This window comes from Lissotriton helveticus, chromosome 5_1, assembly GCF_964261635.1.
Source record: "Lissotriton helveticus chromosome 5_1, aLisHel1.1, whole genome shotgun sequence".
Classification (NCBI taxonomy): Eukaryota; Metazoa; Chordata; class Amphibia; order Caudata; family Salamandridae; genus Lissotriton; species Lissotriton helveticus.
The window spans coordinates 791609425-791634866 of record NC_136065.1 but is presented as its reverse complement, the minus strand read 5'-3'; the positions used below and the strand labels follow the sequence as shown (position 1 = coordinate 791634866).

Genomic DNA, 25442 nt, shown 5'->3' with positions numbered 1-25442 from the left:
GAGATGGGCTGCCACGGAGCGGGAGTGAGGGCACAGGTCAAAGGGAAAGTGCTGCTCCTGCGGGGGTGATCACCGCACGAGTCACTGGATCTCCATCGCGTTGGGCTGCACTTTTTGCTGCATGGGAAGGCAGGCTCTGGGCGGGGGAGCTGGCGGCAGGCTCCGGGGACTGGTGAATGCAGTACCATCCCTCGGGGAGAGGCTCTGGGGGTCGGGTTGCAGCGAGTGGCCCGCTTGGAGGAGTATGCTGAATGCAGGTCGAATCCCCTTTCGTTGAATTGCTGGCGACGAAAAGAATGGCAAACAAGCGAGCTCCGCCATGACACCACCACGTTTCTCCGAGGCCATGCAGAAATGCCTAGGAGAAACGCACAGACGTTTTCAGATTCGGGGGCGTGTTTTTCTTTCTCTCCTCTTCCCATTGGCTGGAATGTAAAATTCCAGCCAATGGGAAGAGGATAGGAAGAAACTAAAAAACACACCCCCGAATCCGAAAAAGACGGGGCTTAAACGGAGTGATGCCCCTCTCCTCCAATGGCTGGCCTCAGTTTTGGAAGCCAGCCAATGTAGAGGAGGGGCGGGTTCAAGCCCCCACTCTAGAAAACTTAAAATCTCGCCAGCGAGACTGCGCAAGCGCAGCCTTCGCTAGCCGAGACCTAATGAGTCCCAAAACTGGTACTTATTTTTGTTCTAATGATTACCTGTTATGTTATCAATTTCTTCCAATCGAAGGATCACAAATGGCCATCACATATTTTTCCAACCAACATGTTGCTTCATAGAGGTCAATCCCATCCCATCCCATCCCATGCTATGCTTGTATCACTTTTATTCTTCTTCTTCTTTTTCTTTAGAGGAGTCTTCATTATGCTTCCTGGCACTATGCTGAATACATGGTTGAGAAACTTCTAAAAAATGTATAAGGTGGACCATAGCTATGCTACCATGTCTTTTGATTTGTCGTCCATTGGCAATCAAATTACAGACAGTGTCCTTAATCTCCTAAAGTGAAATTACCTTGGCCATTTACATTCCCTAGTGTGGCACTGGTTGACATTTTTGTCACACAATTGCTTTGAACAGAAATACATTCTGGCTCTCCGTTTTCTTAAGTGTAAAATAAATGTTTGACTGGTGATGTGCGGAATGAACTTTCAGCACAATGATAAATTAAATATGCCTTTTCTGTCTTCTTGAAAGCAGCCCTTCTCTATTCACCCTATTTTATTTAAACCTAAAGCACAAAATAGAAGGTTAGAGGGTAAGCATAGGCTTAAGTTTGAATAACCTGACATCTGATAGACGTTTGTTCTTGTAACAACTGCAGTTTTAATACTATGAGGGTATGATCAATCGAAATCTTGTTAAACAGCAGTATTAACATCAGATAAAATCTGGTATTGAAGGCCTTAAGGAAAGAGTATTTTAACAATCGGTCTGATAGGTCTGAATTTGATCTTAGATATCCGGTCATAATAGCACCATGTAGGAATGTTTTGACCTGTTCCATTTTTGAGGTTACTGAGATTATCCCAAACCTCAACTTTTGCTAGGGCCATAGGGTGTTTTGTTCACATTTTTCTTGCTTCTTGGGTCATGTATGGACCAGTGTCCCCCACTATGCACCCAAGTAGCAAGTTTTTAACCATAGCAAAGGCACCCAATAATGAAGGAAAACTGGGGTGTCCTTCAGGTATTTTTATCTGTAAAACAAGTTCACATCAGCCGTGATATCCAAAGTGCTCCCTAGAATATGGTTGCGCCCATCCTGATTTATAGGGAACAGGCTGAGACCCAATAATGTAGCTTGTCAGCAATAGGATAAGTGAGGGTCTCCTAAAAAATAAATAAATACCCAAAAAAAACTGTCTCGATCTCTCTATCGGAAGAACTTGGGTCAGGCTGAGCTACGGCTCGGTTGAGAGGGTGGCAGGATACTGGTGTTATTTGGAGGTCTAGAAAGAGAGGCAACATCATAAATCTCAATATCTGCTTAAAGAAATACCCCTCTGCTCTCTCCAGACATTTCTCTGAGTAATAAAAAGCAGTAGATAGCAAAGGCGACAGGCTTCCCCTTCGTTCAGAAATTAGGTTCAGAGATGGTTTTCTTCTTTTAGAAGTGGAGCGTCGTCCTCTTCATGTGTCAAAAAGTTCACTTACGTTGTTGTAAATTGATTTTCAATGCTTTGAAACAGTTTTCTTGAAGCTGCTATATGGCAGCGAGGCATTCTAAGGAAACCGTTATTTAATTATTCTCATTTTTGTTAATCTTGTTTAGGTGACCTCTGGTGGAACTGAGAGCGTCTTGATGGCCTGCAAGGCGTACCGGGACATGGCCTTCGAAAATGGGATCAAGAAGCCAGAAATGTATGCAACATTTTTCTTTTAATACTGGTTTTGATGCAAAAACATGGGCTGTACGTTTTATGTTTGTAAAAACTATTGGTTTCTACCTAGATCGTTTAAGATTATTCTGGATTTGCGAAGGATTTTTGAGATGTATGGGGGGCCCAAACGAGGCACAAATATATTCAAAGACTTCTCTTTTCTTTATTATAGGATTTAACAGTCATTTCACTCCAGGATGGTATTTATGCCAAATAAATCCAGGGCCATATCAGCATCAATAAGTGTTCTGTGGCACACAACTATATTATTAATATTATATATTTTTTTTAAATAACTTTGACCTATGAATATCATCTTCAAAGCTATTCATATTCAATGCCACCTGGACTCTGGAGGATGAAGGAATGGAATGTAGAAGTTAAGGTACATGCATATCGCCCAATGCAATGTCCTGCATTCCTAGTCCCAAAGCTCACATTCCTAGAATCCATTATGCCTCCTTTGTCTCTGTACACCTAGACGAAAGAAACTGGGCTAATGCAGAGAATATTGTCCTGTGCTGGGTGGGGCAGTAGCGAATGGACACCTGGGTTCCAAATAGAGTTCTTTAAGCTCTTGAAAAAGGTCTGTGGGCTCTACTTGACTTGAGATAACAAACAATTTGTCAGGTGAAAGGACAATAGGAGGAATTAAAATGCATCAGTCCCAACATTGAGTAACCCTTATTCAGTCTCTTCGTACCATTGATACTCTAAATTAGTTCTGCTTTTAAAAGCCTGCTTAGCATCTACATTTTTAGTGTGCGTGGTCCAAAGTCTCTTTTCTTGTGTTACCAGCCAAAACATCTAAATTCCAGTTTTTTTCATACAAGGATATTATCAAATGTGGCCTACCCTCTCTGATGACGTTTTCTTGATTTGGACAACACCAATTTCCCAATTATTATCAATCGGGAAGGAGCAAAGGGTCTTGGTTTTTAAAAACCTTATTTTTGGTGCTGTTGGTATCACTTACATTGCTAAAACCTCATTCTAACAATGCTTAAAATGTGAAGGCTTGTTTCTCGACTACCCAGAGTGATACTGTGTGCCTTCCTCTTGTATTTTGTCTGACCTGTTTTTGTTGGTTTTATGACTCTGGGCACTTTACCACTGCTGATCAGTGCTAAAGTGCATATGCTCTCTATTGTAAATTGGTGTATGGATTAGTGACTCTATGATTGGCTGGTTTGGTTTACATGTCAGGCCCTAGTACAGTGCACCGAGTGTGACCAGGGCTTGTAAAACAAATGCTGCTAGTGGGCTTGCAGCACTGGTTGTACCACCCACAGAAGCAGCCTGTAAAAGTGTGTCTGAGGCTTGCCACTGTACAGCCTGTATGCAGTCTTGTACTGCAATGCTGACTGGGCAAGTGCACCCACTTTCCAGCCCCTAAACCTTCCCTTTTCTTCATATCAGATACCCCTATGGTAGGCCCAAGGGCAGGGTGCATTGTAGGTATACGGTAGGACATGCCCTGGTGTGTGTGGCATGTCCTAATAGTGAATTAGAGCCATTTTCGTTTTTCACTATTGCAAGGTTGCCTGTTCTCCATAGGCCAGAATAGGCAATTAGATTATTACATTTTATAATCCTAACTGACTCAGGGAACATGGTAGAAATTCGAGTTTAGTATGCTTGAACTCAGAATGATAAAATACAACTTTTAGTGAAATTGGTTTTAACATTTTGTGTTTGAAAATACCACTTTCAGAAAGTAGCTATTTTCTTGTCTAACTATCAAAGCCTGCCTCTGCCAGGTTGTGTATTCCTTGTCTGTAGTTTGAGTGACAGGGCCTGGGGGACTCCAGGAGACAGGATGAGTAAGCCCAGTGGTGAATAGAGAGATCTGCATCTAGATGGGAGGGAGGAGTTGCACCTGGGACCAGAATAGGGCTGTGTCTTCCCTCCACAATGCTGGCCCCACCCCCTGTGGTGCATCTGATGTCCCTGCCCTGCACTGTGAAAGGAGAGAAGGAGTCCTGTCAACAGAGTGCTCCAGGGCTGTGCCTTCCCTCCACAATTCTGGACCTACCTCCTGTGAGGTGTCTGATGTTTCTACCCTGCACTGTGAAAGGAAAGAAGGAGTCATGTAAACAGAGTGCTGACCAGAACTGGTTTGGATTAGGCACAGGCCCCTCTGCCCTCGGAGGACAAAGGATTTTGGGGTATAAATAGTGGGACCCTGATCCCAAGAATTTAGATCACTTTTGGACAAGAAGAAGAAACCTTTGCTGAGGAGTGGAACCAGAAGAAACTGAGGAGAGACTATTCCTAAGCTGAAGTGCTGCTTGGGGGATTGGCCTGCAGTGGTTGCCTGACTGCCAAAGAAAGGAGAAAGGGACTTTGTGTGCTTTTATCAACTTGTAAGGATCTCCAAGGGCTTGAGAGAAGAGCTTGCCTCCTGCTGAAGTCTCCGGGACAACAGACTTCAACCACCAGCTCCCCAAGAGTTCTTTGGAAGTGCCTGCTGCTGTGTTGGGCCTTCTGAGGGACTGCGGGTCGCAAGGAGCTGGGAGCGCAACTCACGAAGAGGAAGCGTGTCGCCGTTGCAGCAGCTGCCGTCGCATCTCTGAACAAGGGTGTCGCTGCTGTGGCGGACGCATTGCACCGCTTCACAAAAAACATCTCGTAACATTGAAGAAGCGTGTCGCCATCGCAGCTGCTGCCGTCGCATTTCTGAACAAGGATGTCGCCGCTGACGCATTGCACCGCAAGCGCTTCGCATCCACGGAAAAGTGTTCTGCTGTCGGAGCCGCTGTTGTCGCATCTCTGAACAAGGGTGTCGCTGCTGTAGCTATCGCTTCGATTGGAAGCTTCTTGCATCCAGAGAGAAGAGTGTCGCCGCCAAACCCGCAGTCGCCACATCTCTGAACAAGGATGTTGCCGCTGCAGCTGACGCATGGAGTCGAGACATCTAGCAACATCGGAGAAATGCGCTGCATCAAGAAGAAGACGCCATCTTTGTTTCTTTGCATCAGATCTTCAACGCATCACCGTCCTTGCGTGCCAGGGACTACCGCATTTCCATCTTGGCAACACTTTTGTTGACCTGCATCTTAAGATACATTGACTCAAAGTGTCGCATTTTAAGATCTAAAGAGAACTAAGCTAAACCTACGATTTTAAGTACAGTATTGTGGATTTTTGTCGTTTGTGGTCTTGTGTTAAATCTATACAAAGAATACTTATTTTTAATATACAACTTGTTTGGTGTCTATCTGTAGTGTTGTCACTTGATTACTGTATGTGTTCACAAACGCTTTACACACTGACTCTGAGATAAGCCTGTCTGCTCGTGCCAAGTTACCAAGGGGGTGAGCAGGGGTTATTTTAGGAGTGTACCCCCTTACCTAGACCCAAGGGTCCCTATTTGTCACAGGTACCTACCTATGCCAACTAGAGACCCCCAAATCTAACAGACACTTTGTCACCTGTCTTTGGAAACTCCATTTGTTGGTTGTGAGGAAAACAGTTTATTATATGGTGTGGTTGTGCGTCCTCACCATTTAATAAACTCACAAATCTGTCTTGGGTCCAGTCATACTCGTTTGCAAAAACGTAGCCCAACCATGGGTAGCTGTGGGTTCAAGCAATCCATTTTTGTTAAAGGAACAAGTGCAAAGCATTTAGAAGTACCAAAACTGTTGAATAAGAAAGAAATATGATATCAAGAGAATCCAACCCCACTTTATAATAATAGCTCTTATTTTTAGACACTAAAAGGAGCAAAAACCTCCAGAAGGTTCCGGAAATATAAATTATTAACCAAATAATAAATAACTGCTTTTCAATAAAATCACAAACGAGCATTGGCAACTAGCCGGTTAACAGTGACATGAAAAGTTTTAGTAAAGTGTTGTTGCTTACAATCGCCCACTTTGGAAAACCAACTCCTGCAGGGAGCAAATCAAAGGAGCCAGTGAGGCTAGGAAGGACAGTTATCTTGAAGGCAAAGCGTTCTACAGTACATTTCCAGGCTGCTTGAGGGAACCTCCATCGAGCCATCTGCCTGCCCCCCTTTCTAGTGAAGGGCACTCCTAGACCACTGTAAAATGGCACCCCTCATCCTCCTGAACTGGTCAGCCGTCTTCAACACCATCTCCCATCCCATTTTGATCAATAGACTCCGCAACGTCGGAATCCAAAGAGACACCCTCAAATGGATCGCCTCATACCTTACCTGTGGAACTCAGAGGATCAGTCTCCCTCGGTACCCAAGAAGACCATCTGCAACATCCCCCAAAGATCGACCCTCACTCTTACCCTCATCAACACGCACATGACTTCCCTGGCCAACTCCATCTGAGCTCAGGCACTCCACATCATCTCCTACTCCGACTAGTCCCAGATCATCCTCTTGCTGTCAGAAGAACTCTCCATCACCAAACCCAGCTTCCACAGATGTATGGTGAACATCACCTACTGGATGAAGGAAAACTGTCTCAAGGTCAACACGAACAAGACTGAGGGCCTCATCTTTTGGAACATCATATCATGGAACGACGCCTGGTGGCCTGCTGAACTCTGCTTGTCCCCTGCCCGACGGACCACGCCCACTACCTCTGCATCGTCTTGGACAGCAAGCAATCTTTGAAGAAACAGGTAAACGCAGTCTCATACACCTGCTTCCTCAGCCTACGTATGCTCCACACGAACTTCGGGTGACTTCCAGTCACCTCGTCACCAGCAGGCTAGAGTACAGGAACACACTCTACGTAGGAATCACCACACGCCTCCTGATGAGGTACAGACAATACAAAAATCAGCAGCGAGACTAATTCCCAGACGGACCCACATTACACTACACCTCAAGAAGCGACACTTGCTCCCGATCCAGAAGAGATGCCAGCTCAAGATGTTGACACATGCATAAAAAACACTGCACAACAAAGGACCAGAATACATCAATGTACACAGGACCTTCCTCCATCCAACCAGACTCCTTCGATCTAAACCATGTTCCTCTCAGACACCCCTCCCGGGATCCTTTGAGTCAACAGTGGAAGAAGCTCTTTCTTACACGTGGCGGACAATTCTTGGAACATCCTTCCCCTGCACATCAGGACTGCCTCATTGCTCCAACAATCCCCAAAAGGACTCAACACCTGACTGTTCGATTCGAAAGATCCACCGTGTAGCTGTTAGCAACTCCAGTGCCTTGAGACATTTGCAGATGATTTGCAGCACTTTCTAAATGTTTGATTTATTGATTGATTGATTGTTCTTGATGCAAGCGACACAGGATCCTGACAAAAATGGTGGATTCTGATCGGGTGGCAGGGGTGTTCCTTCGGCCACCCCTGGGTCAACGACCAGGGGGGGGGGACTTTGGCCATAGGGGTCGATGTTCTTTGATGTCCTGTCGAAGTCCATTCAAAAATCAATTTATACTGGTCTCTGGGGGGAAGTAAAAAATTAACTTAACTTTGCCGCCGCTGCTACACGCCTCTCCTCTGTCCTCTGTCTGCTGGCAGCACCGAAAGCCCCCAGGCTCCCACTCTCTCCCATCAAGTCATGACACTGCTGATGCTGTGTCGTGATTGGTCTAATCGGCCTGTTTAGCCGCTCAGGCAGTGCCTGGGAGCCTAGGCATGTTCTCCTTTGGGCTTTGCAACACAGCCAGGTGGAAAACATGCTAAGTGTGTATGACTGTTTTGTCGGCCCACGAGGCCAAACCAGGACCCTCAGCAACAAAGGGGACTTCATCCCCCAACCAAGAGCGCACCAGGGAGGCATGTTTGCAGAGTGGTGGGGAAAGGTGACTTGGCCAGCTATTAGAACTATGCAATTCTGCTGTATGGGATTTACTGGAGGTAATAGGAGGGGTAGTTGGCCCCCAAGAATGCCCTTGGGGGCCAGCTACCCTTCATGTTACCTTCAGTAAGTTCCGCACGGCAGGATTGTGAGAAGTTGTCAGAGACCACGCCACCTTTCTCCACCCCTCTGCAAATATACCTCTTGGCAAACTACTAGTTGGGGGATAAAGTCCCCATGGCTCCAAAGAGACCTTGGGGGCCAAGAAGCCCTCCTGGTACCTCCTGTACGTCCCACACAGCGGAATTCCTGAGGGCTGGGTGGAGGCCAACCCCCTTTCTCCACCACTCTGTAAACGCAACTACAGTTAGTAATTGGCATTTAAAAAACCTTAGAAATTCATTGGAAAAAAAACCTTAGGTTTTAGGGACATTATAGATAGTAATCCGCATTTAAGAAACCTTTGAAATTCACTGAAAAACCATAGGCTTCAGAGACGCTATAGTTAGTAATTAGCATTTAAAAAACCTTTGAAATTCACTGCAAAAAACACAAGTTTCAGTGACGTTAGTCTGACATTTCACTTGTACGAAACCAGAGAAATGTAGCCGTTGCAGTTAGTTGAGCTAACTGTAACTCGCGCCCCCGCAATACACTGCTGAAGACGCCACATATTACATCACTCATTAAATGGTCAGTGACCACTGATGACATCTCAAATGACATAACTGATGACATCATCCACTTAATATCTGATGCACCTCCTCACACCTTAATATTACCTGTCTTACACCTGCTCCAAAATACAGAGTACCATTCTCGAAACCATAGACACACCAATACCAGTTAGTACATACTCACTCACTGATTCATTGGTCTACACACATCCACTCACCTCCATACAACCATAGACATATCCTGCCTTTCACTTATGAAGTTACTAACACATATAACACTGGGACATCCATCCATTCACTCACCAATACAGCCATATGCACACTCACCCATACAGCCCCTCACAGATGTACATATACACCCACTGAATCACCAAGCCACACATCCATGCAGGGAGTTACACCCACCGACACAGATACTCAGGCACCCACACATGCAGTCAGACAACAAATCATTAACTCATATAGACACTCATGTTGCTACTCACCAAGCCATTCAGCCACTTACACATCAAGTGACCGACTGATACTGACATTCACACAGATTAGTCATTCACCCATTGATTCACTAACACACGTTTAATTACTCACTTATACATTCAGTCATGCACCATCTAAATTTATTTTATTTTATTTTTATTTTGAAGGTTTTTGTACAGTGCAAACAAGCCCTTGCGGGTATCAGAGCGCTATTCAGGGCAGATATAAGAAACAGAAACAAGCATAGAAAAATATACATGAGTCTAATACAAAATATTAGCTAATGCAAACTAGCAAATATATTACAAGAATAAATAAATAGTTCAAGTAAATTTAATCATGAGAATAGATTTCACTTCTTTTTTGAAAGATGCAGTAGAAAGATTCTGTCTTGTTTCTGGGGGCAAAGCATTCCAAATCCTGGGAGCCATTCCCGAGAAGGTCCGGTTGTATGTTTTCTTCTTGGCAAATCGTTGTGGTTTCAGTAGAAGATTGCTAGAGCTCCTGGAGGATCTGTTACCACAGGAAAGCACCAGTTTCTGAGCTAGATAACTCTGAGATCTGTGATGTAAGGCCTTGTGCGTCATACATGCGATTTTCAGATGAATTCTAGCCTCGAAAGGTAGCCAGTTGAGGGCTCTAAGATTAGGGGAGATGTGACAGTTTCTTTTGGAACCTGTGATAAGTCTGCCAATAAATCGCCCATTCAGACACTCATACACCCACTCACTCTTCAATACACATTTGAGTATCTATATATAACATTCTTTAACTTTTTAAAAAACACCCAGTCTCTGGATGATGTCATGAGTGATGTTATTTGAGATGCCATCAGTGATGTCACTGACCATCTCATGAGTGATATAATATGTGACAACATTAGCAGTGCATTGCGGCGGCGAGAGTCATAGTTGGCTCAACTAACTATAAATGTATGAGCGAAATGTCAGACTTACTATAACGTCCATGAAACCTGTGGTTTTTTTTGCAGTGATATATATATATATATATCTGGAATCGACCAAATACATTTTTTACATCACAACAGGCATATCCCTCTGGTGCAGGCCGCACTTCACAATATAATGGAGTGGTAACCCAATTTGCATTGATCAGTTATACAAGGGCCATCACATCTATATTTATGTAATGTATTTTTGCTGCTTTAATTTTTGGTGATGCTTTATGGCACGGTTGCTGATCTCTTATTGATAGTGCTTTAACTTTTTAAGTGTGCTTCTGGGTGGAGACTGCTAGAATGCCGGGCGAGAATAATTATTATTATGTTTAGCCAGTCAGTTGAGAGAGATGCTTTACTTTTGAGCAATTTAGGATTGACTTTGTTTGGTGAGAACTTAGTGTTTTATTAGTAGTTCATTGCTATTTAGGCAAGAAATCTACAGATGTTTAGAGAAATAGACTGAATGTGCCAAATAGAGTGCACTGTTCGCGGATGAGACTCCCTAAATAGCGTTCTTCTGTCATGTATCTTGGATTCTTTAGTGAATGGTTCCACCTAGTGGCAGTCTTTCATATTTCCTCTGACTTTTAGTGGAATGGGAAAAAACACAGGCATTGATTGATTGGCAAAAGCCTCAGGCCGGGCGTTTATTTGGTTAATGCATGCAGGCAACATTTGTTAATGCCCGTGTTACCATGCATTAGCACGTAATAGCCAGACCTAATTTGATTGATTGTAGTGCTTGTTTGGACGAGATATGGGTGCCACTACAACAACTATTGCGGCTTTTCTATCAATGACTATTTTGTAGCTCTTAGAATACTTAGAAAAGGTATAGATTTTTTTTTGTTTTAATGCACAGAAGATGAAAATGGTGCGATTCGGTTTAGATAACTGCAAACTGAAACCTAATTCGATCACTAAAAAATGAAAAGAAAAAAGCATTGGCAAAGTATTGTCGCACAAGTAATGACATTGGTGAGTTGAAGCAAAATGTCAATGACGGCTGAACAACTCATCGGATAAAAGCAGCTTGCCCAAAGCTCAGGTAACTATTACTAGATGTATGTGGAACGGATTCAGTTTCAACATTTCATTCATCTATTAAATTGAGTTCTGAAGCAAGAAATATTTAGAGACTATTGTATATAATTTGTAATATTTATATGGTTGTATGAAGCTGAATTCCAACAGTTACATTAGTTTATATAAAACTAATTCAATTCTTGCTCTAAACGATTAAACAGCAATTACACTTCCCTTTGCTCAATCCTTGCATTGGTTGGGTGGGTGAGGATGACCTAAAGATCTGTGAAGCTTTCGGATTGAGTGTTAGTGAGAACTAAGTCACATGACATTTCTTTATATTTTGTTTAGTACATTTGTCTGTTGGGTATTGTTATAAAGACCAATTATGCTATGAATCCCATAAGACCTACTGGAAATGGCTAGATACCTATTGTACTTGTACTCAAAGGAGGACTTTTCAGCATTGAATAACTCTAAAGTATTTTAGCTGGGAAGCAATATAAATACAAATTAATCAAATTAAAAGTTAACAAAAAAATGTTGCAAGTAGTAATTTGATATTGCATTCTGGAAAGACGTTTTACTTCTTATAGATTAGTTATGGGTTTAATTTTATTGAAATTAATTTTATTATGGATTTGTGATAGGAACGCAGTTATTTTATAATTAACATTATTTAGATGTTCGCTATTTGTAAGGTGTAGTATTCAGTGTTCTTTTTATATTGTATGAACCTCATATTCTTTGAAAAAACTGAACAACTGCGGATATTTGACATGAGAATATTGTTATGTCGCAACTGTGACTCAACAGCCGCTACTGTGTGGGCGCCCCCAAGTGAGGATTCTGAGGGGGATGTTGTTGGTGTTTCCCTGCTGTGACCGGGCCAAATGGTTTGGACCCGGTCACGTGATGGTGTATTAATAAATACAGCCACCGCGGACACTACATCATGAGACGCGTGTACGCGGTAGCCATCAGCACTAATACCTGTGGCTCTGTGGCTCTGTGTCTTTATTGTAGCGGGCCGGTCCTCGTGTTCACCACTCCACTCAATCCTGGTTGTGCCTTCACCCGACTCCTTATATTCTTCGAGGCCATAAAAGTCCAAAAAAACCCGAAGAGGGCAATGTTGCTCCACCTGGGAGGAAAGGGCATCTACTGCAGCACCAAAACTCTAGTGGAGGCGACGCCCACGACTCATCATACACTCATCAATGCGCTCACAGGCCATTTTGAACCCATGGCCAATCAAGACTACGAGCGCTTTATTTTTCGTCAAGCAAGACAAATGCCCGACGAATCTCTAGATACCTTCCATGCCAGATTCAAACTCCTAGCATCCACGTGTGGGTTTAGAGATGAAATGGAAAAGATCAGGGGGCAGATTATTCAAGGATGTGCCTCGGCGAAGCTACGCGAGTGGATCCTGGAGGAATCGGGCAAGCCATTACTGGACATTATGACCCTGGGACGCACAAAAGAACTGTCCAAAGCCTGAGCAGCGCACATGGAGGCGGCACTGCAATCACCTGTCAAAGCGGAACCGGTAAATGCAGTGAAGATGAGACCGTCGGACCGTCGCAACAAGAAGCCAGTTGCCAGCGGTCTGCAAGGGAATCAGCGGTACTGCGGGTATTGTGGTGGCCTACCTCACAAGGCGGCTGACTGTCCGGCGAAAGGCAAGAAGTGTACCGGCTGCGGGCGATTCAATCATTTTGAGAAAGTGTGTCGCTCCAAACAGTACCGAAAACCCAAGAGAACGGTCAATGCTGTGCCTGAGAGAGGTGGTAAGTCAAGTGACATGGATGACAACTAAGAAGACGAGAAAGTGGTGCACAAGGTTTACATGATTGGAGCCGCAACTGGCGGGAGTAGGCGTTTGCCACAATCCCGCATCCATGTAGGGGCACAAGATGTCATGGCTGTCGTTGACACAGGAGCCACCATAATTATCATGTCCGCCACTCTCTGCAAGTCCATGCAACCGGCACCAAGCCTACAATCCACCAAAGTCACAGTGTTCGCCTATGGGCAGGACAAGCCGTTAAAACTGAAGGGAAAGTTCAAGACCACAGTGACTCATGAAAACAAGACGATCACCACCATGGTGTACGTCACGAAGGATGGACAAGGGATGCTTCTGGGATGTCAAGCAGCAGAGGACCTAGGGTTCGTATTGTTTGCATTCGGAATACACCAAGAGTCGGTCCAGCATATTATCACGGAGTTCGCGTCTGTATTCAAGGGCATTGGCAGGTATAGCGGAAAGGAAATACACCTTCACATCGACCATCCAGTGCATCCCGTAGCATTGCGACACCGACGAGTGGCCTACCATCTACGCCCCTTGGTAGAGCAGGAGTTGCTCAATCTGGAACAGGTGGGAATCATAGAGAAAATCTCTGGTCCCACACCTTGGGTTTCCCCAATTGTTGTTGCACGAAAACCGAAGCAACCGGGAGCTGTCAGGATATGTGTAGACATGAGACTGCCAAATGCCTCCATCAAGAGGGAAAGACACCTCACCACAACTAATAATGACTTGATCGGAGAAATGGCCGGGGCGTGCTGGTTCTCAAAGCTCGTTCCACGGTCAGGATATCACCAACTGGTTCTCAACCAAGCGACTAGGAACATCACAACATTCTCCACTCATGTGGAACTTCGCAGATATACCTGATTAAGCTTCGGCATATCCATTGCGGCCGAAGTGTTCCAAAACGTAATTCACAAGCTGATAATGGACATTCCATGAGTCATTAACGTGAGTGATGACATTATGGTGCATGCAAAGTCCATCCCAGAGCACAACTCCCAACTGATGCAAGTCCTCCAAAGAATCAAATACGCTGGACTTGCACTGCACCGAGAAGTGTGAATTTCTCAAGAACAAACTACAATTTTTTGGATATAACTTCTCGGCCGAGGGGGTGAATCCCGACAAAGTCAAAGATATCAAAAAAGCACCGGCCCCCGTCAACTGAAGCCTGCAACTTCCTTGGCATGGTTAACTACTGTGGTTGTATTATCCCACACTTCACGACTCTCACCCAACCTCTGAGGGATCTCACCAAGAACTCAGTTCCATGGGTGTGGGGAGACATACAAGCCAAGGCATTCCAGGACATCAAAGATGCATCGTCTGCCGCTACAACCCTGGCATTCTTTGATCCACAAAAGCTCACATTGGTCGCAGTAGACGCAGACCCAAAGGGGTTGGGTGTGGTACTCATGCAATGTCATACAGTAGACGAGGACTGGGCTCCAGTGGCTTTTGCCAGCTGCTCGCTTACCGACACCGAGAAGCGGTACTCCCAGATTGAAAAGGAGGCTATTGCGATCCACTGGGAATGTCTCCATTTCCAGCTCTGTTTACGGTAAACCATTCGTGGTAGCCACTGACCACAAGCCACTGTTGCCTTTGTTCTCAGGCATCTCGTTGAAGCCCCCACCTAAAATAGAAAAATGGATGCTGCAACTGCAAAACTACAACTGTCGGATCAAATACCAACCAGGGAGCCGAAATCATGCGGATTACTTGTCCAGACATTTCCAGAATGCAATGCCCCAGGAAGAGGAACATGCCGCAGACCCCGAGGAATATGTTTGGTGTATCATGGAAAGATCATGTCCTATTCCTCTCTCCATGAGAGATCTGAAGGATGAGACCGATCAGGATGAGTGCCTATAGAGAGACAAGATGGCGGTGAAACACGGCAACTGGCACAAGGCCCGAGAGGAATGGAAGATACTAACCGATGAAGCCCGCAGGATACTGGAGAGTCTGAATCATGTCCACGATGAGTTGATAGAAGCAACACAGGATACCTCATGAGAGGACACCGGCTGGTGATTCCCTCCTCGTTGACTGCCTGGGTCATTCAACTGGCCCATATTGGAGATCAAGGGATGGTTAAAACCAAGTCACGGTTGCAAACTAAGGTGTGGTTTCCCTTGATTGATGAGCTTGTGGAAGCTGCCATTCGTGAGTGCCAGTGGTGCCAAGTGACGGGAGGGAGTCCCAAACCTGCGCCCGTGATTACTGAGCCCAGACCTCCTAATCCATGGATGAGTGTCAGTCTCGATTTCGGAAGCTTGCCGGATAGGAGACATACCTTCGTAGCCATTGATGGCTACTACAAAAACCCGGAGATTGAGATTGTGACCACCTTAAGTGCTGCGGAAATAATCCCAAAGTTAGAAAAGGTGATAGCTATGCATGGCTTCATTCAAGAAATCAAAACCAACCATGGGCCGCCTTTTCAAAGCCAGGAGTTAGCCAACTATCTTACATCACTGGGCATCAAGCATCGGCGGATTACCCCTCGCTGGCCACAAGCGAACTGGGAGGTGGAACGCTTCAAGTGGACATTAAACAAGGTAATCCGCATGGCTCACAAGCGTCGTCAATCCATGGAATTAGCTTTGTTCACATTCCTGAGGAACTATCCACAAATACCTCATAACACTACGGGCCTCGCTCCCGGACATCTGTCAATGGGCCGATTGGTCACAGACTCGATTTCCCCCCCCCCCATCCCTGATGGTGCCCGGAGGACCCAGATGATTGCCGAATAGACGAACGAAGACCTAGGGTGCATGACCAGGTCAGTCAGCACCGAGGAGCTCGGCAGATACATCTGCAGCAAGGCGATAAGGTGTTGCTTAAAAACCGCATGGCCAAAGGCAAGTTCCAACTTCCGTATGAAGGATGCCCCTGGACTGTCATCAGAATACAAGGCACGATGGTGATGGCCAGGGGGGGCGGTGAAATTGTAACACGGAATGTTTCTCACTTCAAGAAGTGTCATCTCACAGAAGCTACGACACCAGGGGGAGAGGTGGAAAGAAGGAGGCTTCCCCGTGTTGAAACACCCGCCGGTTCAGAGGCTGAGGAGGTCAATGGCAGTGTCCCGTCACCTGTGCGGGGGGTGGATCCTGAAGTTTCCCCAGACACTGACACTGGAATGGTCCGGCATGACGATGTGCCAGAAATGTCTGGAATGTCTTCCAGGCCAACTATGAGTGAAGAGGTCGGGCTGAGTCCAGTGGTCGGAAAACTCCCAGTATCAGCCCCGTTGTAACCCTGAGCCGAACAAGAAGCTGAGAGACTACTTCATGTAAGACTGTTCTTTTTCTTTGGGGTTGCCCCAGGTTGAGTAATTGGTGGGGACTGTGTTTGCTACGATCGTAGACCATTATTTGTTTGTGATTCTGTTTTTGGGGGGAATGTTATGTTGCGACTGTGACTCAACAGCCGTGACTGTGTGGGCGCCCCCCAAGTGAGTATTCTAACGGGGATGTTGGTGTTTCCCTGCTGTGACCGGATCGAATGGTTTGCACCCGGTCACGTGATGGTGTATTAATAAATACGGCCACCTCCGACACTACGTCATGAAATGCGTGCCGTCAGCACTAATACCTGTGGCTTCGTGGCTTTATTGAAGTGGGCCGGTCCTCGTGCACACCACTCCACACGATCCTGGTTGCGCCTTCACCCATAAGCGCAACACAACAAATATAAGCATGTTACAGGCCACCAGTAACTGAATTGGACTCGTCAGCGCAGTAAACCCAGTAGATGAATCGCAGGTCAACCAACATTTTCAAGTCGCGCCTGAAGAAACCCATGCGCTGTCGCTGGAGAGAGAGCTTTTGTTACATGGAAAAAAACGTGAAAAGGCTTAGAGCCTGCTCATTTCCTTGCATCTCATTTGTCAGCGAGTCCTGGCTTTTCTTTCTCTTTGGGGGGTTTGTACCTTCGATGTAGCATCGGCCAAGAACTGATTAATGTTTTTCCATGCCTCTCTTCCATCCACTCCACCCCCTCCAGTTCTTCCTGCGTTGTTGCTGCTTCCTAACATGCTCCTTCCCACACCCCGTCAAATTATAGCCCTCTTTCGCTAACAAACGTTCCAGACATTATACGTTTAGCACAAGTCCAGTAACACATGGAAAGGATATGATTTAAAAGCCCCTCGCAGGGCCATTCCTCAAGACCAGTTCTACTAGGGCGAGCTCCAGAGAGGCACCAGACACCACTAATCTAATACCGAAGTGTATCCAGCTCATCCCCAGAGGTAATGGGAAAGCTTCTGAACCAATCACGAATGCACCCAAACCTACACCGAGCAGAGACAAGCGAGCAAACATGACCCTCACACTGGAGGAGAGTAAACACAACTTTTCATACATTGGTGTACAGCAAAAGTAGGCAAATTTGCTAAACAAATTCCTACATTGAGACCTGACAAGACAGAAAAATGGCTTGAAGCGGTCGACATTGGCTGCTCTAAAGGGCATTTTTTCCTACGCATTTTTAAAGTCAATAGCTCTTGCCCCTATGAGACTTATTGGCTTTGTCAATTTTCTTTTTTGCCATGTGGTATAGCAGTGCGGCTGCTGTGCAGCATAGTCAAAATAATTTTAAACCGTGCTATCATATGGTCAGTGCATTTCAGCCATGCTGCTGTACAACATGGTAAAAAAAATATTGATAAAGACAATAGTTCCTGCATGAGCGAGTTCTCTTGGCTTTGCCACTTCTAATTTGACAGGTCGCCACCCAAAAAACATAACTCTTACAATATTTAAACATTATTTCGAAATTCGGTATTAACCATTTTGGGGTGGCAAAAAGCTACGGTCCACTCTTTTATTTCCTAATGTGTCTTACAGTTTGGATCAGTTGTTTTACGCAGCTCTTTACATTGTTGCAGAATTGCTCCGACCAGTGCACATGCAGCTTTTGATAAAGCAGCTCATTATTTCGGAATGAAGATGGTACACATTCCTTTGGACCAGACGACTATGCAAGTCAATGTTAAGGTACAGTTAAAACTCTGATACATCTTGAAGCTATGTGCCATGGAAATTGAGATACTATCTGTTATACTCCATGCTATCATTTTGCTAATTATGTAATTTTTTTGATCTCATTAGATGTAGGTAAAAGCAGATAATAGTTCATTTGAGCAGGAAATGCAGTTTTTCCTGGCATACTAAATTGTAAATAATGTTTGTTTTATAAACAGTTTATTGCAATTGTCTCGAGTGGCATGCATGATTGGTGATTTAGACAACATGCAACCTGTAATTTAAAATATGTATTAACGTATTGCATTTAAGTACTTCCTTACAATTATAAAGTGTATAACAGTGCTTACAGAAACACATTTCTGAGCATTTACTTGCAATAAAGACTTCTTTAAGATTTAATTTAGTAAGATAGAGAAAAATGTAAATTCTTTGAATCTGCGACAAAGGGAATCCAAAAAGGTAGAATCCTTAGGTAAATAAAGTGTTTGTGTCCGAGAATCTAGCGTTGCACAATCAATCAATAAATCAAAAGTTTATTCGGCTGATATGCAACCATAAAAGTACTGACTATGAATAATACATAAAACAAATCAGAGTACAGCTGCAATAGTTTCCTGTACAAAATGTGTCATAGTAAACAAATTTAACGTAAAAAAGTATAAAACTTGCATAAAAAGAATCTTCTCAAAGTGCTTCGTACTTCTAAGACGATGCTACAGTACATTATTCGGAACCAACGTGAATACAGATAAAACACAGCAACTCAATCAAAGTGCATTGAACTTCTAGAGCGTACAGCTGCCCGTAGATAAGAAGTTGCCTAAAAAAACACGTTTCGTAATCATGAAGCTGTTTTTAAAAAGAGTAGTGATTGAGTGCAATGTGTCACATTTCTAGTTTTAATTAAGGGAATAAAATAGCATATTTTGGTATAAACCACAGAAAGAGGTAAAATGTATTGTAGCCTGGTTGGAGGTATTATTACAAGGACATACAAGCGATTCCAAATTGTTCTGAAAGCCTAGGCGAAAACCTAATAAGTATATTATTGTGTCTGCCCGAAAGTGAAACATTAAAGAGCATTCCCATCTTAGTCTCCCACTGCGTAAGTAATTGCTGAGGGTATTTTTAGGGTTTACTTACAAATAACTTGGAAAGGATGATTTTAATGTTTCTGTGCTTAACCTTTTTCCTAGGCATAAGTTGGCAATAAAGTTTGGACTTGCTTCCTACCCATTGTAATGCATGTTTCAACATTAGTGAAGGCCTGAGATAAACCAATAGCATCAAAAGATTTTCCTTTTTTACAAATGGTAGCCACGGAATATCCAGGCTTCTGTCGCATGCTATGCAGTCCTTTATTATATCTCTTTTTAGCTATGCCTCTTCATTTTTCCAAATCGAAAGCCATTGCAGCAGGGGACAAATTTGGATGTGGTCATTGAAGTAACTTAACCCCAACTCCTTGTGTCAGATGAAATGCGAGGTAGAGAGAGGGACAAATAAAAGCTTCCAGTAGAATCATTTTTCCTACATCTGAATAGCTGAGGTATCCCTAATGCCACAGACTCCTGCTCCATACACAGCAACCATTACACCGCTACCCTAATGATTAATCCTTTGAAGGCCGGTACCATTTTGCTGAATGTTTAGACATCTTTAGAAAGACTACCAATTCTGGCTTCTGCTTTTCGGATTATGCTTTCCACCAAAATAGCACATGAAGGCCATGGTAGTAGTTGTGACTTAGCTAAGGAGAGAAATAGTGTCAGACTGTCCTTACCTAGACCACTAGTTAATCAGCACATCTTTACCAACTTTCCAGCTCAATATTCTGTACATCAGTAGCATGCTTTTGCATTACATAGTTCTTTCTATGAATTCGAAGATGTTGTTTATGATTCTTTGTCAGTGTTTAAGAATTCAGTGATGAACATTAATTATAAATACTACTGTAATCCATTGCTTGCCTAGTTGCACAGCCATATCTTTTGCTATCTGTTCAGGGCTGTTTTCAAGAAAGTTGCGCTAGAAATTATTCTTAAAACTGTTCGAATCAGCTACATCATAACTTGCATAACTTGCATCCATGCATGCTGTATTTCCCTAACTTTTGTTATATAAACCATTTTTTTCTATATTCAGGCACTGAAAAGAGCAATTACCAAGAATACTGCAATGATAGTCTGCTCAGCTCCTCAATTCCCACACGGAATAATCGACCCAATTGAGGACGTGGCAAAGGTAATGAAAACACAATTCTGATTTTAATACAGTGAGGAAAAGGAGAGGGCAAGATCTTCCTCATTTTTAAATGCTGTGTTTTACTTTTTCCATTTTACCTTTTTTTACCAACATTCAAACTTAAATCTGCAATCAATAACACTTGTTACTGGATTGCTAATGCACATTTTTTTAAGTTTGAGTAATTCCTAATGCTGGTGGCACCAGGGGCTTCGGGCAGATTTCCATGGCGGCCACATACCTGCTGATGTTCCTTATGCTAGTTCAGGGGTATTATTCTGGAACGTTGTGTTAGTAAGGCTTCTTATTTAGATTTACTTGGATTTTTAAAAACAATTTCCAATACTTTTTCCCTGGGAAACTTGGTGTACGAATACTGTCCTACTTCCTGGTTGTGTGCTGGGGAAAAAAAGTCTCCATTCTATTGATTCCACCGTTGAAGCCTAATATTGAATTTTGACAATTATGCACATGGAAATGATTGTGGTTAGCATTTCATCTGTATCACTGATGAGGATTTTTTTTTGTGAATCTCTGCACTATACAGATGAATCTTTTGATTACCCATATGTAAAGAAAATAAGTGATTTGGCTAAAACAGAATGTATTAACACATTTCCCAAGTTGCAGGACAAAGACTGTTACATATCAGTAGTAACTTTGTATTTCAACTTAAATGTTTTATGTGCTGTTGATTCGATGGATTGAATTTGATGGTCAATACCAAAGGTCGTACATTGATGTCAAAGAAGTCTTCCGCAAAAAGTACTATTGTTTTCGGAAGAACTGCTAAAGCACTTTTCAGTAACTCGTGACTCTGTGTACTTTGAGTACAAATATGGACAATCGGATAGAACCTGATGCTGTAACTTAGACGCATAGTATATTTGAATGGACTTTTTCTGTGAACCGTTGTAGGAGAGTAGGGTCTGCTTCCTATGGTCACCCCCACTTTTTGCTTTTGCTTTACTGGTTTTCGACTTAGATGTGGCTGTGGGCCTGCTGACCAGACCCACAGCCCAGATGCACTCTCTCTAAATTCTAACCATGTACTCTAGGTACATACACAATTGGGAATTGGTCCACCTTATCAGCCCCTGTAGAAGTGTACCTTAGGTACTCAGGGCATAGGTGTAACCAAGGCCTACCAGGGGCTGCAGCGTGTATTATGCCACCCCTGGCTGGCCACTCAAACTGACACAACTGGCTGATCACTCAGCTGGGGCAAGGGTGTGTAATCACCCCTTGCTTAGGTATAGTATTCCTATATCTACCATTATATATAGACACACAGTAACCTATAAGTCACTCCTATGGCAGGCCTTAACTACCCTGGAGGCAGAGTGCTTGGTTATGTGTGAGATGGTGCTCTAGCATGAGCTGAGCCTGTCTGCAGCTTTCGGAACCATGTCCTTCTAGCTGTTCTATGATATTGCCATACCATATACTCTTAAGTGCATTATAATCCTCACGGTTAATGCTAACTTTGGTTTGGCTTTATCCAAACATGTCGTGTAAGGTGTCATACGCTTTGGAATACTACCCCCTCGCCAATTCTGGCGACGGGGGTAGCATTCCACCCTTCTAGAGGGAGAAGACCTGTTGAAACTACTGTACCCGGTTGAAGTTAACCAGAGCCCCAGCATCACAAAATGGATGATGCTGCCACAGACACAAGTCTGACCTCCTGCTGCTGGGAGTCCTTCCAGCGAGGGAGGCCTGGACAATAGGTTTCCTGCCTGGAGAGGTGCGAGCACCACCCCAGACAGGATTTTGTGTATTGGGACAGGGAGGGCTGAATAGAATGAGACATGCCTGGGGCTCACTAGGTGCTCCATGCATACCCCAGTTCAAACCGGTTGCTGGGGCACTCCAGCCCCAGCTCTGGCGCGACACTGCACAAAGGAAATGGGGTGCAACCACCCCCCTTCCTGGTCCCACCCATAGGAGGGACCTAGTGAGTAAACCGGCCCCCTTTAGTAGTATAAAGATAGGAGCTGACCCAGGAGACTTTAGATTTGATCCTGAACTGAAACTTGAAACGAAACTCTGGACCCTTCGACATTCAACCGACTTGAAGACTGAAGAATCTCCCTTGTGGCCAAGGAGTGACCACCCTGGGAAACCAGCGGTACAAAAGGGGGTGGTGATGTACCGCTTTGGCCGCCATAAGTGTGGCAGGGTATGCTCAGACGTGAGTCCCTTGCTCACTTTGCCACTGGATTCAAGCAAGCCGGGCTGAAGACGGCTGCAATGCCAGAAACCAGTCCTCGGAAGCTTGTTTCCGGTCCAGGGAAGGCATGGCTTGGCAGTTAGGGCTGGACTGTTCCCATGAGGCACAGGGTCAGACTGATTTGCATATGGCCATGTCTGACCTGGGGTGGCAGAGTGGGCTAAAGTACGGTGATGGATTAAACCCAGATCTTTTGACTGGGTGTGAGTGTTTGATTGGTTCAGATGCTCCGTCCATCACCACCCCCTTTTGTACCACCCTGGGAAACCAGGCACCATCCAGCAACTCGACTGCTTGCTTTGTCCCCGTTCCCGCCAGAACCCGAGCACAGAGCCTGACAAGACCTCGACTCCCGAACCTCTCTGACCCCACTGCACAACTCCAGCACAGCTGAGCCCCGTGGAAGGCGTCGGAACCCGTGGACCCAGGCAACTTGGAAAGTCTTCAACTTGCTAACAGCGCAGCTCCTGAGGCATCCTCGAAGCTGTGCACTGGGGACTGAGACACCCCGACACCGAGCTCCACCTGCACTGAAGACCAGCCCTCCACACTCCACGAGATCTGCGTGGGGCCCTTCTGCTTGTGTTCTGCTCGACGCGTTGTCCCGGTTGCTGGCCAGTTGGCTAGTAGCCCTGTGACGACGATTCCTTTGAAAATCCAACGCTGGTCTGGTTGCTCCAGACTGGCACTTGCTTCCCTGAAAAGGTGAAGTACCTCAGACCCTCCTGGTCTGCACCAGAAGCTCTTTGCGTATCCTGCGTGGGTTACCTTTGCTTAGGCTTGTTGGCTCCGATCTTGAAGTCGACCCCTCCATCTGCGAAAACCTTCGTGGGACAGCTCCTCTCCAGCACCTGGTCATCCTCGACGCCTCCTGGTCCGCGTGGCTGCAAAGACAAGCTTCCCGACAGCACCTGATTGCTCCTCGGCGAAGTCTGGTTACTTCCTGATTCCACCCGGTCACTGGCTAGTGACCTAGACTCTATCCCCTCTGCTTTCAGGTCTTCTTCAACTTCAATCCACCCTTGGATCCACCCGGACATCTTCCTCCTGGTCGCCTGCAGCATCTTCTTCCAAGGCTCCATAGGAATCAATGAGAAAACCCGACACACTTTGACACCTATGCACCCGCTGCCTGTGGGTGAGGTAACGCGAGTACTTTGGTGCTCCTGTAGGGATTGACTATCCTAGTGTCTAGTTTTGTTAGTTGTATCTTCCTAGTTAGACCGGAAGTGTCCTAAATCTTCGTTACTTACCTTTTAAAGTTCCCATTGACTTTCTATTGACTCTCGCGTGAGTGTACTGACACTGCACGCGCCCCTGTGGGCCTCCTACTCCTAACCTAAGGGTCAGGTAGTGTAGCCCCAGCGATTCCCTAGGCCCAAGGCCTTCTCCTTTCCCAAGTCGTGGTTCTTATACCACTTACTTAGTATATGGTTTTACGCGCCCTTTGGGCCTAACTGTAAATTGTGCTATTGAAAGTATTTCTAAGTGTAAACTTGTTATGTGCTTTTGCCTCTGACCTCATAAAGAGTTCAGAGGAGTGTGTTAGTAAATAAATACATATATATTTTATATATATCCTGTGTGGTGTCCTTTCATTTGATATTCTTTGGGGTTACATATGGTAAAACAGCTGGCTTTACACGTCCTCACAAGTCTTTTAGCCTAAGACTGTTCTGTCCACGCTACCACTAGGATAGCTGGTCTATAAGGTTGACTTACAACCATCAACATGTCAAAGGGACCCCCTCTTGAAATACTTTGGGCCAGGGAAGAGAGAGGAACAACAATATCACAACAGAAAAAGATTCCCTCGTGGCCTAACTTACTTTACTCATAACATATAATTCCTACTTTCAAACAAAGTCCTTCAAAACATGGCAAACACAATTATTTATTTCATTTATATTTTTTATTTAGTATTCATCTTTTGCTTTTAGAAAAATTCTTTTATATATTTATTTACTTTTTATTTTGAATTCATTTTATATCTCAAAAAAGATTTAAATCAGTACATATATATCATTTACATTACACATATAAACAATTAAACATTTTTTATACACAAGGTACCCTACAAAGAGCACACCTAAACATTCTCACAAACTCATCACACAACCTCCAACATTCACTCAAAATATACTCTTTATTCCGTGTCTAAGGAGTCACAGATCTTTATGTGCACTGTCACGCTAGGTCGACGCGTTTCGGTGGGCTTAGACCACCTTCCTCAGGACCTTTGACAGAACAAAGCTCTTCACAACAATTTGTGCACTCTGTATGGATATCCTAGCACAAGTACAAGGCGGTGTCTTCTATGAAGACGCACATACGTCAATTAAGTAGGCAGTACGTCCTTATTAAAAATTCTACTGCGTCTTGTCTTTTATATAGTGTGATTCCTTATTAGCTGCTCCCTTCATTCAGTTTGCACCTGTTACCACAGGAATCTCGTATAAAATGTTGTTTCGGTATCCCTTTTAGAGTCGGAGACCAAATTTCCTCAGTTTTTCACAATTTTATATACATCAATTGGTGCCGAGTTTGCGTCTCGTTTTTCCAGGATACCAACATCTCCCGATAGCTTGGAACCGGAAGCTAGCTATCCGTCGGTTTGAAAGTAGGAATTATATGTTATGAGTAAAGTAAGTTAGGCCACGAAGGAATCTTTTTCTGTTGTGACTTACAACCATCACCATAAGGGTTGTTTGGACTGTTGCAAGGTGCTCACTAGAATAGTGAACATCATATACCAGGCCAACTTCTCACAACTGTAACTTAATTTCCCTATAGGATACAGAGGCATTTCTGGCTCCCATTTTATGATGCATTTCTAAGCAGAAGTATTAAATTTC

At 44.4% G+C, this 25442-nt stretch overlaps 1 protein-coding gene across 1 annotated transcript in view; it reads left to right on the top strand.

The window, feature by feature from the left end:
* SGPL1 (sphingosine-1-phosphate lyase 1) overlaps positions 1-25442 on the top strand; it is a 405741-nt gene that overhangs the window by 213089 nt on the left and 167210 nt on the right. The window contains exons 7-9 of the mRNA XM_078643255.1: positions 2279-2367; positions 18011-18119; positions 20256-20354. Coding sequence (XP_078499381.1) covers positions 2279-2367; positions 18011-18119; positions 20256-20354 — 297 coding nt within the window. The remainder of the gene's footprint in view (positions 1-2278; positions 2368-18010; positions 18120-20255; positions 20355-25442) is intronic.